This window comes from Moschus berezovskii, chromosome 11 (genome assembly GCF_049115385.1).
Source record: "Moschus berezovskii isolate FMDL1 chromosome 11, NW_MosBer_1.0, whole genome shotgun sequence".
Lineage (NCBI taxonomy): Eukaryota > Metazoa > Chordata > Mammalia > Artiodactyla > Moschidae > Moschus > Moschus berezovskii.
Window position 1 is genome coordinate 4,300,067 of NC_142470.1, and position 14,705 is coordinate 4,314,771.

Consider the following 14,705-nt stretch of genomic DNA (forward strand, 5'->3'; position numbering starts at 1 on the left):
CTGTGTTATGACCTTACACGTAATGAGAATTTAAAATTCTTCCCTCGCTTGGATTCTGAGTTTGACAGTGAAACAGCAGAGCGAGGATGCCCAGGCTCTTTCCAGCTGCCTGATCCTAGAGGTTCGCTCTTCAAAGCCCGCCAGGTAGCCAGGGTGCAAATCCAGGCTCTGCCATTGTGCAGCCTTGGGGAGTGGCCGAATCCTCCCTTTCCGGCTTCCCAGGTGGCTCAGTGGTAAAGAATCCTTGCCAATGCAGGAGACACAAGAGACTGGGGTTCAATCCCTGCGTCAAGAAGATCCCCTGGAGGAGGAAATGGCAACGCACCCCAGGATTCTTGCCTGGAGAAGCCCATGGACAGAGGAGCCTGGTGGGCTGCAGTGTATGGGGCCGCAAAGAGTCAGACACGACCGAGCGCACACACACACATTGAACAGAATGCTCCCGCCTCGTCAGATTCATCAGCGGTTACGTGTGCAGGTAGCCGCCACATTTAAGTTCAGTTCACAGCAGCTTTTGCTCATGGTGGCTTCTACTATCGTCAGAGGATACAAAAAGAGAAAGCAGGTGGCTGAACTGTCAAGATGACCAGTCTACACCAACAGCTGCAAACTCAGTGCCTCCTGGGACCAGATGCACCACGAAAATGAAAGAAGCCAGGCAGGGTGCAGGCTAGGATAGACAGAAGGGCACCCGTGGATCCTGCCTGCAGCGGGCGCTACTGCTCAGCCCCGGCCTCCGGGGAGTGTGGGCAGGAGTGCAGACCCAGGATGCCTGGGCTTCTGACTTTTTCCTGGTGGCTCAGTCGGTAAAGAATCTGCCTGCAACGCAGAAGACCCAGGTTCAGTCCCTGGGTGGGGAAGATCCCCCGGAGAAGGGAATGAACACCCACTCCAGTATTCTTGCTTGGAAAATTCCACGGACAGAGGAGCCTTGTGGGCTATATGGTCCATGGGGTTGCAAAGAGTCAGACACAACTTAGCTACTAAACTGCCTGTTTTAATATGAGATCTCCTGATTTCTTTTTTTTAATGTGGCAAGTCATCCAAACTTTTCTGGCTGAGCTCCGCAGCATGTGGAATCATCCATCAGGGATCAGACCGGTGCCCCCTGCATTGGCAGCATGGAGTCTTAGCCACTGGACCGCCAGGGAAGTCCTGAAATTTTGATTTTTTAAGTCACTGCCTGGGCCAAACAAACACCTCTGCGGGTTGATTTGGCCTCCAGCCCTACTCGTGATCATGTGTCTTCATGGGCATCCTTTCCCAGATAATTGCTTAGGTGTCCACTTCCTTCTAGCTGGAGGCTCAAGGATTGAAGTGTATCTTTCTGATTTAGGGACAATCTGTAACAAATTGGTGTGGATTGGAAACTGAATCAGCTAACTGGAAAGGAAGTAATTGAATAATCCCAGATTCAGGTTTTGAGCCCGCCTGGCATTGAGAGGTCAAATGAGCGGGTGGGGGGGAGGTACAAGGGGCCACTCAGGTCTACCTATTTTGTCCATCGTGAAATGTATAAAAGGCCAGAGGATCTGAAACTGGGGGAGGCAGGGGGCAGAACTGTGATCAGTGTTCTCTCACGTGGCAGTTAAACCCACAAACACAGCATCACCAGCTTAGAGTAGGCCTCTTGTGCGTTCAGTCCGAAGTGGAACTTTATTTTTTAACATATCTGTACTTGTAAGTAAGTAGTAGTCATTTGTTTCTTTGCTTCTTTCTTTATTGGATCATATCACCCCGACCACTCCTCGGGTAGTCAGGTGTAATCGGATTTGGTTTCTAACATGCTTTTAAAGTAAAGAAATAAATACAATCGAGGCATGTAAAAGGTGATCATTAGAGAATGGGCCTCAGTCCCATAACTTTAAAGTAATAGCCCCATTACGAGAGGGGGCAATGATTTTGTAACTGTTCCTTGCATGGATGTTGGAAGGTTGAGGGGCTTCGCCGGCAGGTCAGCCGTTGCAATAAAAGCTTTTCCAGCAGCCATTTAACCTCCATTTACGAAGAAATAAAGCGAAATTGATGCCGATTTGGGGCTGCTTTGGGGGGTATTTTTGTTCCATAAAAGCCCTTTTGCTTGCAATTTGCTGAGCTGCCCTGTCACATCAGAAAGGGCTGCTGTTGATAAAGATAAAGCTTTATGGCCACGATATTTGCTGCAAACAGCAACCTAATGCAGCATTTTCATTTTTGTGCAATTAATGTTAACGTCTGCTACGAAAATTGTCATTAAATACCATTTTAAAATCCATTCAATTTGCATATGCAAAGCCCATTTACCATCACAGAAGATATAGCCGGCACTTCATCACGTCCTTTGCCTGGAATTGTAACCACTCAGTTTTATAGCGATTTAAGATTTTTATATTGAAAGCTCAATGGTAATGGATGTTATTTCTGAGCCTGGCTGACTTAAGCTTTTCCATTGTATGTAGAGCCACCCAGCCCCAGGACCAGACACTATGGGGGATTGCACTGTACCTAAATGAAGAACACTGAATGGGGAGTTCTGGCCCTCCTGAGATCTGACTTTGGTCTTGTCACACCCTGCTGTGTGACTTTGTGAAAATTTTTTCACCTCTCTGAACTTCTGTTTTTCTGTTTCAAGGAAGGGCTTTGAACCAAATGATTGCTAATGTGCTGTGTTCTAATATCTCATTTTTTTTAAATAAAATTTTTAGCTGCACCCCCCCCCCCAGCATGCAAGATCTTTGTTCCCTGACCAGGGATCAAAACCATACACCCGGTAATAGAAGCACAACGTCTCAACCACTGAACCACCATGGAAGTCCCTTGTATTTCTAAATATAAGCACACCAGTTAAGAATCCAGGCCAAGTCTTTCTGTGAAAAAGTTGTGTGAACTTTGGGAGGTCAGTTCATCTCTCTGTGGCTCAGCTACGTAAGTAACCCTGCCTGCTACCTGCACAGTGTTTGATTTACAATGTTGGGCTAGTTTCTCATGTATGGCAAACAGATTCGGTTGTACACATATAACATACATATATTCTTTTCCATAATATTTTCCATTATAGTTTATTACAGGATATTGACTACATTTCCCTGGGCTGTACAATAAGACACTGTTGTTTATCTGTTTCATGTATAGTACGCATATCTGCTAATCCCAGACTCCTAATTTATCCCTCCTCTATCCCCTTCCCACTTTGGTAACCATAGGTTTGCTTTCTATGTCTGGGAGTCTGTTTCTGTTTTATAAACAAGTCCATTTGTATCCTATTTTAGATTCCACATATAAGTGATATCATATATTTGTCTTTTTCTGCCTGACTTATTCACTTAGTATGATAATCCATAGGTCTATCCACATTGCTGCAAATTGCATTATTTCATTCTTTTTCATTGCTGGGCAATATTCCCTTATGTGTATGTATAAACATGGGTTGGGAAGATCCCTTGGAGAAGGGAATGACAACCCACTCCACTATTCTTGCCTGGAGAATTCCATGGACATAGGAGCCTGGCGAGCTACAGTCCATGGGGTCGCAGAGAGTCAGACAGGACTGAGCGACTAACACTAACATACATATATGCCACATCTTCTCTATCCACTCATCTGTCCATGGACAACTTCCAGATTGCTTCCAGATTTTGGCTAAATAGCTCTGCTATGAAGCACTAGGCTGCTCAAGGTTTTAACGATGATGGAATGGAATTAACGTAGAGGCAGAACATACCCTGAGAATCCCGGAATGCTGGTTACTGCTGTAACATCCTATTTACAGATGAAGGAACTGAAGTCCTGGAAGGAAAGAGGGTTGGGAATGAAGGTGTGACTAAATGCCTGGGCGACTCCTGGCCGGGCTCCACCTGGACACCATGCTGTCTTCAAGACACTGGTGACAGAATGGGCCAGGCTAGTGACCACACAGTGGGGACTCTGCACTGCAGGCAGTCTTGGAGAACCTTGCCTTGCCTTCAGAGACTGACTTGGGTGTTATTTCAAAGTGGGAAGAAGGATGATGTACAGATAATTAGTCAATCTGGCCCACGAGTGACTTTCCAATGTGTCTGTAGTGCCACATTCCAGGTCTTAAGGGCTGATGAACAGAAATGCATTTCCACTAAGAGAGTAGTACATATTATTTGAGGCCAGGGAGATGGGAAAGCTTACCAAAGAGAGGATGCTGCATTGAGCTTTGATGAACAAGTAGGTTTTACCAGGTAGGATGGTGAGAAAAGGCAGAGGGATAAGCATACAAAAGTATGGTGGCGGACACTGTGGGAAACACACGTCAGTTAAAAAAAAAAAAACCATAGAATTCCCATGTGGTCCAGCAATTCCACTTGTGGGAATATATGCAAAAGAATTAAAAGCAGGGACTCAAGCAGATACTTGCACACCCATGTTCATAGCAGCACTATTCACAATAGCCAAAAGGTGGAAGCAACCTAAATGACTATTCTGAATGGATAAACAAAATGTGATATCGTTTGGACTATTATTTAGCCTTAAGAAGGAAAAGAATTCTGATCCATACTACAGCACAGATGACTCTCAAATTCATTATGCTGAGTGAAGCAAGCCAGACACAAAAGGACAAACACGTATTATGGGTTAGGAAACTCTGCTGTGCTGGACATTTGCTGATTTTGCCTGCCGTTGTGTTCTGTTCTCATCCTTCTGGGTCAGAACCCTTCTTTCCACATCTTTTCTACCATCAGCCCACATAGATTGTGGAGACTGATTCCAAGCAGGCTCCCTCCAATGAGGGGCCAGGGGTCAAGCCTGACCAATCAGAGCATCAGAATCCCTTGGCCTCAGTGATTGGTGCAGAGGCAAGACACAGTGGCCCAGACTGGCCAATCAGTGTATTTTGCAATTTCTACTCACCCCTGTGGTTGGGTCAGGGACAAGCACGGTACTGAAGTCGGACCAAAGAATCTTAACCTTGAGGCTTTTATAGTTCCTTTCCACTGAGGTCACTAAGGATCTAAGGATGCAGCTGTCCCTGGCCATTTTGCCAAGTGAGGAAGAAGCTTATCAGGGACCGGAGCCAAAACTGGGAAGCACAGCCAAGTCATGGAGAGACAAAAATGACATTGCCTGATTGCCTAGATCCAGCTATGCCTGAAGCTCTTCCCTTTCACTCATGTGAGCCAATAAATTCCCCTTAAAAAAAAAAAAAATCCAAGTTGTTTGAATTGAGACTTGATTACATGCAACCACATTCCTTTATAGAATGTCATACATTCCAGAGTTGGGGCATGGGTCACATGTCTGCCTCTGAGCCAATCACTGTGAAGGTGGTTTGTGAAATACGCTGATTGGCCAGGCCTGGATCACTCACCCCTCCCTGGAGTCCAGAGTCCCACTCCCGCATTGTTCCTGACTGTGAGCACCCTGTCACTGCCCCGGTGAGGGGATGGAGCCTTGGGCACCAGCCATCTTACCGTGATCTGATCCCGAACGTCATATTTGGAGGGAGGGAAGGCGGTTCCTTCTTGAGGCGCCTGTCATCCTGGTCACTGATGCGGATGTCGTTGAGCTGACGGTAGTGCAAATTCTCCCGGGCGGTGACCAGGCCAGCCTTCACTGCCCCTCGGTTCATGGCGATATAATTCCGGGTCAGCTCGTGGGGGCAGGTCGGCTGCTGTTTAAACACGTTCCAGTGTCCAATGGCTGAGGGCAGGGAGAGACAGAGCCAGAGCCACCGAAGTCAGTCAGGGAAGTCGAGCAATCGTGGCGTCTCACTGGGAGGGAACTGGGGCAAAAACATCTTTCATTAACCCGGAACCGGCGGAGGGTCAGCCCTGCTCAGCTCCCCGGAAAAGGAGGGGTCAGGATTCCCGATTCTAGATGGTGCCTGAGCATCCTGCAGGGAACTGGGCTTCCCTGTCCTTGAGCTCCTTTGGGGCTTCCCTGGTGGCTCAGTGGTAAAGAACCTGCCTGCCAATGCAGGAGATGCAGGTTCCATCCCTGTGTTTTCTTTGGTCAAGAAGGTCCCCTGGAGAAGGAAACGGTGACCCACTCCAGTATTCTCGCCTGGGAAATCCCACGGACAGAGGAGCCTGGCAGGCTGCAGTCTGTGGAGTCACAAAGGGTCAGACACGACTTAGTGACTAAACAAGAGCAGCCGCAGGCCTCCTTTGAGCGATCAGAGGGCTGGTCCTGACCCTGTCCATGCTTGCAACTCAGAAGGTGTAGAGCACAGACAGTCTCCTGCCTGGGGACAAGGCTCCACTCGGTCAGGGATCCTGGCTATTTTTCTGACACGTTAGACCTGGACCCTATGTGGTCCTGCCCTTTTCAGCTAAGCTGACTTGGAATCATGCTGCAGGGTAGACCCCTGACTCTTTTCCTGGAGTGTGGCCAGCTGCCATGTGGCCTGGCTAGAAGGCTCAAGTCCCTTTGGGGACCAAGGACACTTGCTCACCTTCAGGGACCCCTCCATCCAGCCCCCGGGTGTAGAGTCCGTAATTAAAATTAATTCCAGGCAGACTGCAGCTTCTTTCCCGGGGCTTCCCAAGCTCAGCCTGTTGGGAAAGGACAGAGAGCACAGGTCAGGAGTGGGATCTCAGACCCAGGGTGTTCCACTGAAATCAGTGGCCCCAGGACCTGTGGACGATCTCAGCGCGACTGGGGTGTGGGCCGCCGACGCCCCTGAGACAAGCGCTAAGCGCTGTCGGACGTTGAGACACATCTTGGGGAAGTCTGCCTGCTGAGCTTCTGCTCAGGGGCGGGTGAGGAGCTCAGACTCAGGAGGGCCCTGGTGCTAGCGGGTGGTTGGGACCCAGGCCCCGAAGGAGGAGGCGCATTTATGAGGCAGGAGAGGGCGACACAGTCCCGCACCGAGCAGCCGCACTTGGGGTTCAGCCCAGACCCGCCCACCTAGCGCTGCATCATGGAGATGGATGGAAAGGCCTGCTTCACGGAGACTCCACTGGGGCCACCCCCGAGGCAGGGCATCTTCCTCCCTAACCCTTCACTTCTAGCTGGGGCCCTCTAGTCCCTGTCCCGGCAGCTGCCTGAGGGTGGGGCTGCAGTGACGAGGCCCACTGTCAGCCTCCGGCGGCAGGACAGCCATTCTCACTCTGCGTCTTGATCCCCCAGAAGGGGTTTGTAGGGATGAAATTGCTCTGTGATCAACCGCATCGATTTCCCCATTGTACAGGTAGGGAAGCTGAGAGCCAGAGCGGCAGGACCATGATCCTCAGCTCCTAGAGGACAGGGCTGGGTGTGACGTGCAGGTGTGTTTGGCCTTGGGGTGGGTGAAGCTCTTTAAAAAAAAAATTTTTATATATTTATTTATTTTTGACTGTGCTGGGTCTTCATTGCTGTGTGGGCTTTTCTCTAGTTGCAGAGACCAGGCTTCTCATTGTCGGGACTTTTGTTGTGGAGCACGAGCTCTAGGGCACACGGGCTCAGGAGTTATGATCCCCGGGGTTAGGTGCTCCGAAGCATGTGGGATGTTCCCAGACCAGAGATCGAACCCGTGTCTCCTGCATTGGCAGGTGCATTCTTCGCCACGGAGTCACCAGGGAATCCTGGGGTAAAGATCCCTCTTAAGCATGAAGCTTGGGCTGCCTCGCTGTAGATGAGCAGCCAGCTCCCTGGGCGCAGGGGTCCTTACGGTGCTTAGAACATGGCCGCTCTTTGTCGGTGGGCGCCTGCTGAGGTCTGGGCTCTCCATCTGCTTCTCTTACTTAGTCCCCACGGCTGCCCTGTGAGGCAGCCCATCGCTGTCCCCATTTCTCAGACAGGGAAGCTGAGGCACAGAGAGGTCAGGCGGGTGGCACGAAGCCACACGGGAAGAAGTGGCAGAGCTGGGGCTTGAACCCCGGCTGCGTTCTCCAGCCCACATTCAGATCTGCCTGCTAAAGCGGTACCAACCAGGGGTGTGTGGCTCCCGGTGCCATCAGGCCTGGGGGCCGGGGACTTTATGAGCTGGGTGGGTGCAGCTGCTCCTCCCACCCCTGCGAGCCCCAGGCTCCCAGTGGCAGGGTGTTACAACCCCCAGGACATCACTGCTCCAGCCTCACCAAAGACTGTCCAGTGGCTCCACCCTCACCCTTTCTCCTGTCCCCTGTCAATCTCTGTCCCCAAAGCTCGGGCTCCCAGAGACCTGGGTGCATAAAGGTGGATGATCCAGGACCCCCCATAATGGCTCATCACCACCTTTGGAATAAACCCCTCCCTTACCCCGGCAGTCTGGGCCATGAACTTTCCAACCCCGCCCGCCTCTGCAACTTTGCCCCCAACTCCCCAACGTGGCCCTCACACTTGGGCACAACAGACCACTCCCCACCCTGAAGGGTCTGCAGGCATCCCAGTCGCTTTTGCTCCTGCCTGCCTTCCCTTTTCTGGTTCTTATTCTTCAAACTTACTGGACCCCTCCGGCTCACAGTGGCTTCTCCCTCCTCTGGCTCCAGTAACTCTTCCTATATGTTCTGTTCACTTGGATAAGCTTAGAACTTAAGTGACCTCAATTTCTAGGAATGCACATGCAGGCCAGCCTGCCTGGATTATAAATTCCTACGCATCTAGAACCATGGCTTCTATCAGTTTCTTTTTCCTGGTAGCACATAACCAATGCTCACTAAATGCCTGAGATTGAAAACTGCCTCCTCTGGGAAGCCCTCCTGGGTTGCCCTCAGTGCAGACAAACTTCCTTGTCTGTGGCCCCATAGGGCCCTGAGCTCACATTTAGGGTGGTCCAGGGGTTGAGCGACTTCACTTTCACTTTTCACTTTCATGCATTGGAGAAGGAAATGGCAACCCACTCCATTGTTCTTGCCTGGAGAATCCCAGGGACGGTGGAGCCTGGTGGGCTGCTGTCTATGGGGTCGCACAGAGTCAGACACGACTGAAGCGACTTAGCAGCAGCAGCAGCAGCAGTAGTTAAAGACTCTGCGCTTCCAGTGCAGAGGGTATGGGTTCAATACCTGGTCAGGGAACTAAGGTCCAACATGCAGCATGGCCAAAAAAAAAAACATAAAACAAAAACAAGAAACAGAATTGCACACTAGAAACAGTAGAACTTCTTCAGTGGGGACGGGCTGTGACAGTACGGTGCTGGTGAAGAAGTCAGTCACAGAGGACCACATATTGTATGATTTTATTTCATGAAATGTCCTGAATAGGCAAAACCATAGAAACAGAAAGTGGATTAGTGGTTGCCTATGGCTGAGGTGGGGAAGGGAATAGAACGATTTAGGGGTGATGGTTAAGGGGTATGAGACTCCTTTCGGGGGTAATGAAAATGTTCTGAAATTGACTGTGGCGCTGGTAGCCCAATCCTGTGTATATGCTGAAAGCCATTGGATCATATACTTTAAATGGGCGCATTGTGTAGTATGTGAATTATAGCTCAATAAAGCCATTAAAGATTACAAAGTAGTGTAATTGGGTTATTAGTGTGGTGATCAGTGTAATGTCTCTCTCCCTTGGTAGACTGTCAGCTCAGTCTTTCTTCCTTCTTTCCTTCTGTCTCTCTGTCCCTCCTTCCCTTCTTTCCTTTCTCTCAAGGTTGATTATTTTAAAAATAGACTTTATTTTTAGAGGAGTCTTGGGCTCACAACAAAATTGAGCAGAGATTCTCAACACACCCTATACAGAGTATTTATTTCCACCCCTGCTTTTCAAAGAGATCAGCAGAGAACAGATGCCAGTAAAGAGGGGCTGATCAAGTGAATTAATGAATGAGCTACCTCCTTGGAGACCCTATCAGCTCTTTGCTACCCACCACCTCACCATTCTTCTCCCTCTTCCTTCTCATCTTGGATCCCAGGCCTTGACCGTCCTAGAGAACTAGGAGTTCTGAGTTTCAGGCAGGGGCCTCAGCTGGGTGGTTTGTTTTGATTTCCTTCTACATGATTCACTCCGAGCTGCAGACAAAGCCCTGGCTCCTCATTTGTTTATGAAAATGATCTGCCCTCTCCAGCGCCGGCGAGGGAAGTTAATTAAAACGTGACTTCTCCGGGAGAGGCCCCACCTCCCTCCCGCAGGTGCGGTGGGCCGACTTCCAGCTGGCAGAGGATCGACAGACTCCATGGCTGCCACTGGGCAGGGGGCGGTGGAGAAGGAGGCGGGGAAGAAGCGAGTGCCACCATCTCCACGCTTTTTAGTGACGATTGCCCAGGAATCAATAGCGGCCAAAAACACTGGAGCCTTGGGCTGCAAAAATCATCCCAATGGGAAAGTCACTCATTCATTTCCTGCACAAATATTTATTTTGCATTACCTCTGCACCAAGCTCTGTGCCAGGAGTTGCAAGGTGAACAAACCACACCCTGCCCTTATGAAATTAATTATCTTGCTAAAAGGACAAACTGAACAAGTAATGACAACCAAGGGCATCAGAGGGTTTGATAGGGGAGCATAGATTGCCTCTAGCTCTAAAAATGTGTGGGTCTATAGAGAGAAGGTATTTGCAATACATACATCTGACAAAGAGCTGTTATCCATCATATATAAAGAGCTGCTACAGATCAATAAGAAAAAGGCAGGCAATCCTATAGAAAGACAAGAAATGACTTGAATAGGCCCTTTATTAAAAGGATGTCAAGGTGGCCGGGACCCCTGAGTCAAGGTGCTCAACCTCTGAGGATTGCAAAATAAAAACTCAATGCTATTGGTAAAGATGTGAAGTAACCAGAACACTCAGGTACTTGGTAGGAGTGTAAATTGGTACAAGCACCACAGAAACCTGTTCAGCAATACCTATTAGAGCTAAACATACACCTACCAATAACCCAACAGTTCCCTTCTGGACACCCAGTGGGAATGTGTGCCTAGGTCCACCCAAACAGATGTCTGAGAATGCTCACAGCAGCTTGATTTGTCATTGCCAACCACCAAAATGGCCATCCCAGGTGGACAAAAAAGTGGTGACAGATTCATTCCATAGAATACTCCATAGCAGTGTTTAACTGGAGGCAGTTTTGCCCTCCCAAAGGACATTTGCCCGTGTCTGGAGACATTTTTGGTTGTCACAGCCAAGGAGTCGGTACTGCCCTCTGTCCAGTAGTGAAGGCCAGAGATGTTGGCAAACATCCCAAGATGCACAGACAGCCCCCAGCCCCAACAACACAGAGTCATCTGGCCCCCACGCCAGTGGATTGAGGAACTGCCCCACAGCAACAGGGATGAAAGGTCAGCTCTACGCAACCACGTGGGTGACTGTCACTCGAAGTGTGGAGAGAAAGAAGCCAGACTCACAAGTCACACACTGCTTCACGTGGATGAAGTTCAAACACAGCACTGCTAACGTCTGGTTTTAGAAGTCAGGAGGGTGGGTACCTTTGGGGCAGGGACACTGGCTGTAAGCAGCGCAAGGAGGCTTTGAGGGTATTGGTCCTGCTTGCCCACCTGGCGCGGGTGCCCTACGAGGTCCTGTCTGCTTCCCCGCTGCAAAGCCCGTTCGTCTGGGATAGTGGCCACACGTCGCAAGAGCAGTGGGCCCCTGATATTGCCTTCATGCTTGAAATGCTACCCTTGGCAATTTAGCCCCCTAGGGCCGTGCTGTGTGTCTCAGAGCCCTTGCATTCAGTCATGTCCGACTCCTTGTGATCCCACGGACGGCAGCACGCCAGGCTTCCCTACCCTTCATCATCCCCCAGAGCACGCTCAAACTCGCGTCCATGGAGTCGGTGATGCCATCCAACCATCTCATCGTTTCTCACCCGCTTCTCCTCCTGGCCTCAGTCTTTCCCGGCATCAGGGTCTTTTCCTCTAGGGAAACACCATAGAGGAGCAGCGTATTCACCCATTACCAGCTCAGCTGCCCAATGAGACGGGCTAACTGGGCCCACTCTGGTGCCACCACCGCCAACCATGGCAACATCATGGTCACGGTGACCGCGGGCCAGGCTCCATGGGGGCGCTTACCCCTTGTACCACTAACAGTTAAGGCAGCCCTGCAGACTACACAGCTTTTCGGGTGGGAAAGGGAGGTCTGGACAGCTGGACTTGTTTGCCCAAAGCTTCACCGCTAATGAGAGGCCACGGCTGGATCTGGACCCACATCAGACTCCACGTCTTTGCTGCCCCTTGGCATTTAGCATCAATTGCCCGGGATTCTCCATTGTCTTTGCCTGTACACAAAGTCACCTCCGCAGACTGGATTTTGCTCATGTTTGCACAACGCCCTCTACACACACAGAGGACTTGAGTAGCTTTCTGTCCAGAAGAGCCCTGGGCACAGGCACCGTTTACTGTATAGACTGGGGGTGGTGGGAAAAGTCATCATTTCAGTGACCTGGACACAGAACAGTGAAGTCATACCTGGGTCAGGGCTGGACAGGAAAGAAGATCCAGCTCTTGGGTCGGCATTCTTGGGGAGAACCGATCTAAAAACGATTCCAGTGGGGCAGCCAGGGAGAACAGGGGCTCCCTGTTTGAGGGGCTTCCTAAAGCAGTAAAAGGACCAGCCAGAGGTGGGTTGGCCTGGCACCGACTCTGGGCCTCCCTCCCCGGTTTGTCCAGAGGGGCTTTCTAGAAGCCTACAGAGAAAAGCTGCCTGATAGAAGGGTCTGTGGTTCCCTGGAAACTCAGGGGACTGGTAAAGGACTGACAAACAGGTGCCCAGAGGAGCTCTTGACTCTGAACTTGTAGACGCAGGCAAAGGGGTTGTGAAACCACTGAGACATGGTCACAAATCAGTTCTGACTAGACACTTGGGTAAACCAGGCGGTCTGCACATTCAGCCCAGAATAGGATGAGACACAGCGCTCAGCTGGGACGTTCAAAGGTCCTGGGGCAAATGCACAGATGTTGGGCCATGTGAAGGCGGAGAGCACCTGCCCACACAGGGGTCCCCAGAAACCACCTTGTTTTCTTTACAACAGAAGTAAAGGAAACAACAAATAAGAGCAAATATTTACTGAGCATCTGCTACACGCAAGGCTCAAGTTATACCCTGTGACCTTGCTTATCAAGCCCTGTTAGTGAGCACATCCTGTGTCCTGAGAGCTTGTTGTACTTCTCCCTGAATTCTCCCAATCCTACTGGGAGGCTGTTCTCCCATTTGATGGATGGGAAAACTGAAACTTAAAGAGGTTCCTACTTGCCCAAAGGCACCCAGGTGGGAGTGTGTGCTAAGTCGCTTCAGACGTGTCCAACTCTGTGCGACCCCATGGACTGTGGCCCGCCAGGCTCCTCTGTCCATGGGATTCTCCTCCAGGAGGTCTTCCTAACCCAGGGGTCAAACCTGTGTCTCTTACGTCTACCCTCACTGGCAGGTGGGTTCTTTACCACTAGTGCCACCTGGGAAGCCCAGTAAAGGGAAAAGCTACAGTTAACCTCAGCCCTCTGATATCATACTTCTGCGCTCACCCTCAGCGGCCCCTCACAACCACTCTATAAGGGAGGTCACATTGTCCCCACTGGACAGATGGGGAAATCGAGGCTCAGAAGGGGATGGAATGGCAGACTCCTTTCATTTCCCACTGCCCTCCCCTCATCACCCCGAGACGCTGAGCCTTTCTTGTATTTCTCGTTCTTATGGCTGACTTCGAAGACATCACAAGCACGGAACTCAAGGTCTTTTCAGAGGCACACCTTCACTTTGCACAATGGGGAACTGTGAAACACTGGCAGCTACTCGGATCCGGGCTACTACTGGGAATCCCTCGTCCTAGTGTTGGTTAGGCTCATGAGGCAAACGTGGGAGACAAATCCCTGCCCTGAGTCTGGCCACCCTGCCCTTCTCAGCCATTTTCAAACCGTGCCTTTCTGAGTTTGCTCTGTCACAGAGTGGTTTGGCTAGAATACAGCTCTGGGTGACAGCTGTCCCCATCAGCAGACAGCTTCATTAAACCTCATTAAGATGTCATCCCTCACTGCCTTGTTTCTCGTCTCCCAGCTCTAATTAAAACCATCTCGCTCCCTGTCCCAGAGGGGTCTTGGGATTCTCTGGGCTCCTTCTTGCACAGCCGCTCCTCTCTGCTCCCCAGCATCGAGGACCGAGCCCTGGAAGTCCGCGCTGAGATCCAGGCCGGGCAGGCAGCCCCTGGCCCAGAAGCCCCCTCGGAGCGGCCTGTCTCCAGCCTCAGGACTGCTGGGGCTTTCCGGAGGCAAGTACAGGTGGCAAATACTGCCGGCAGGCTGCCTCTGGAGTCACCGGAGACCCAGGAAGGAAATACCCAGGGACAACTTCAATAAAGGTGACCCGGCCTTACAACTTGAGTGTGACAATTCTTCACCCCGTACGCTCTTAAAAAATCCTTAACTTGCCCCCATTTCTCACCAAAGAGGTAGAAATGGGTGAAATTAACTGGCTTTGCTTCTTGGACGGTCTAAACTGGATCTTGCTCTGCACAAACGAGTTGGTGGTCATTTCCAAGATTGGTTTTCTGCCTGGGAGCTCAATGCCTGAGCTCCAGACCAGTCTTAGGTGTTCATCTGTGAGGACCGAGCCCCCTAGGGGAGTCACTCCCACCTCCTGGCAGCCACAGAAGGCTGTGACTCATTAACCCTCTAGTCCAGAGTCTCAACTCAATGAACGCTTGTTCGACAGTTGAGAAGCCTCCGCTCACTTTCCCGCATCCTATTAAAGCATAGTTCTGTGAAATCCCACGGTTATTGCCTGGTAGTTATTAAATAAATATCTGTATACGGCTCTGCCCACACCCGCGCACGCACACACATCCCCTCTCGCTCGCAGAGGGAGTTCATTATTGTAAAACAACTTAAGATCCTCGAATGAAAAGCACAATATAAATGCAAATTGTGATCACGAT

General features: G+C 50.5%; 1 protein-coding gene across 1 annotated transcript in view; it reads right to left on the bottom strand.

Annotated features, from left to right (window-relative positions):
- CFAP77 (cilia and flagella associated protein 77) overlaps positions 1-14,705 on the bottom strand; it is a 149,718-nt gene that overhangs the window by 54,030 nt on the left and 80,983 nt on the right. Inside the window, exons 2-3 of the mRNA XM_055399826.2 lie at positions 6,401-6,500; positions 5,418-5,646 (exon numbers count right to left, since the gene is read on the bottom strand). Coding sequence (XP_055255801.1) covers positions 5,418-5,646; positions 6,401-6,500 — 329 coding nt within the window. The remainder of the gene's footprint in view (positions 1-5,417; positions 5,647-6,400; positions 6,501-14,705) is intronic.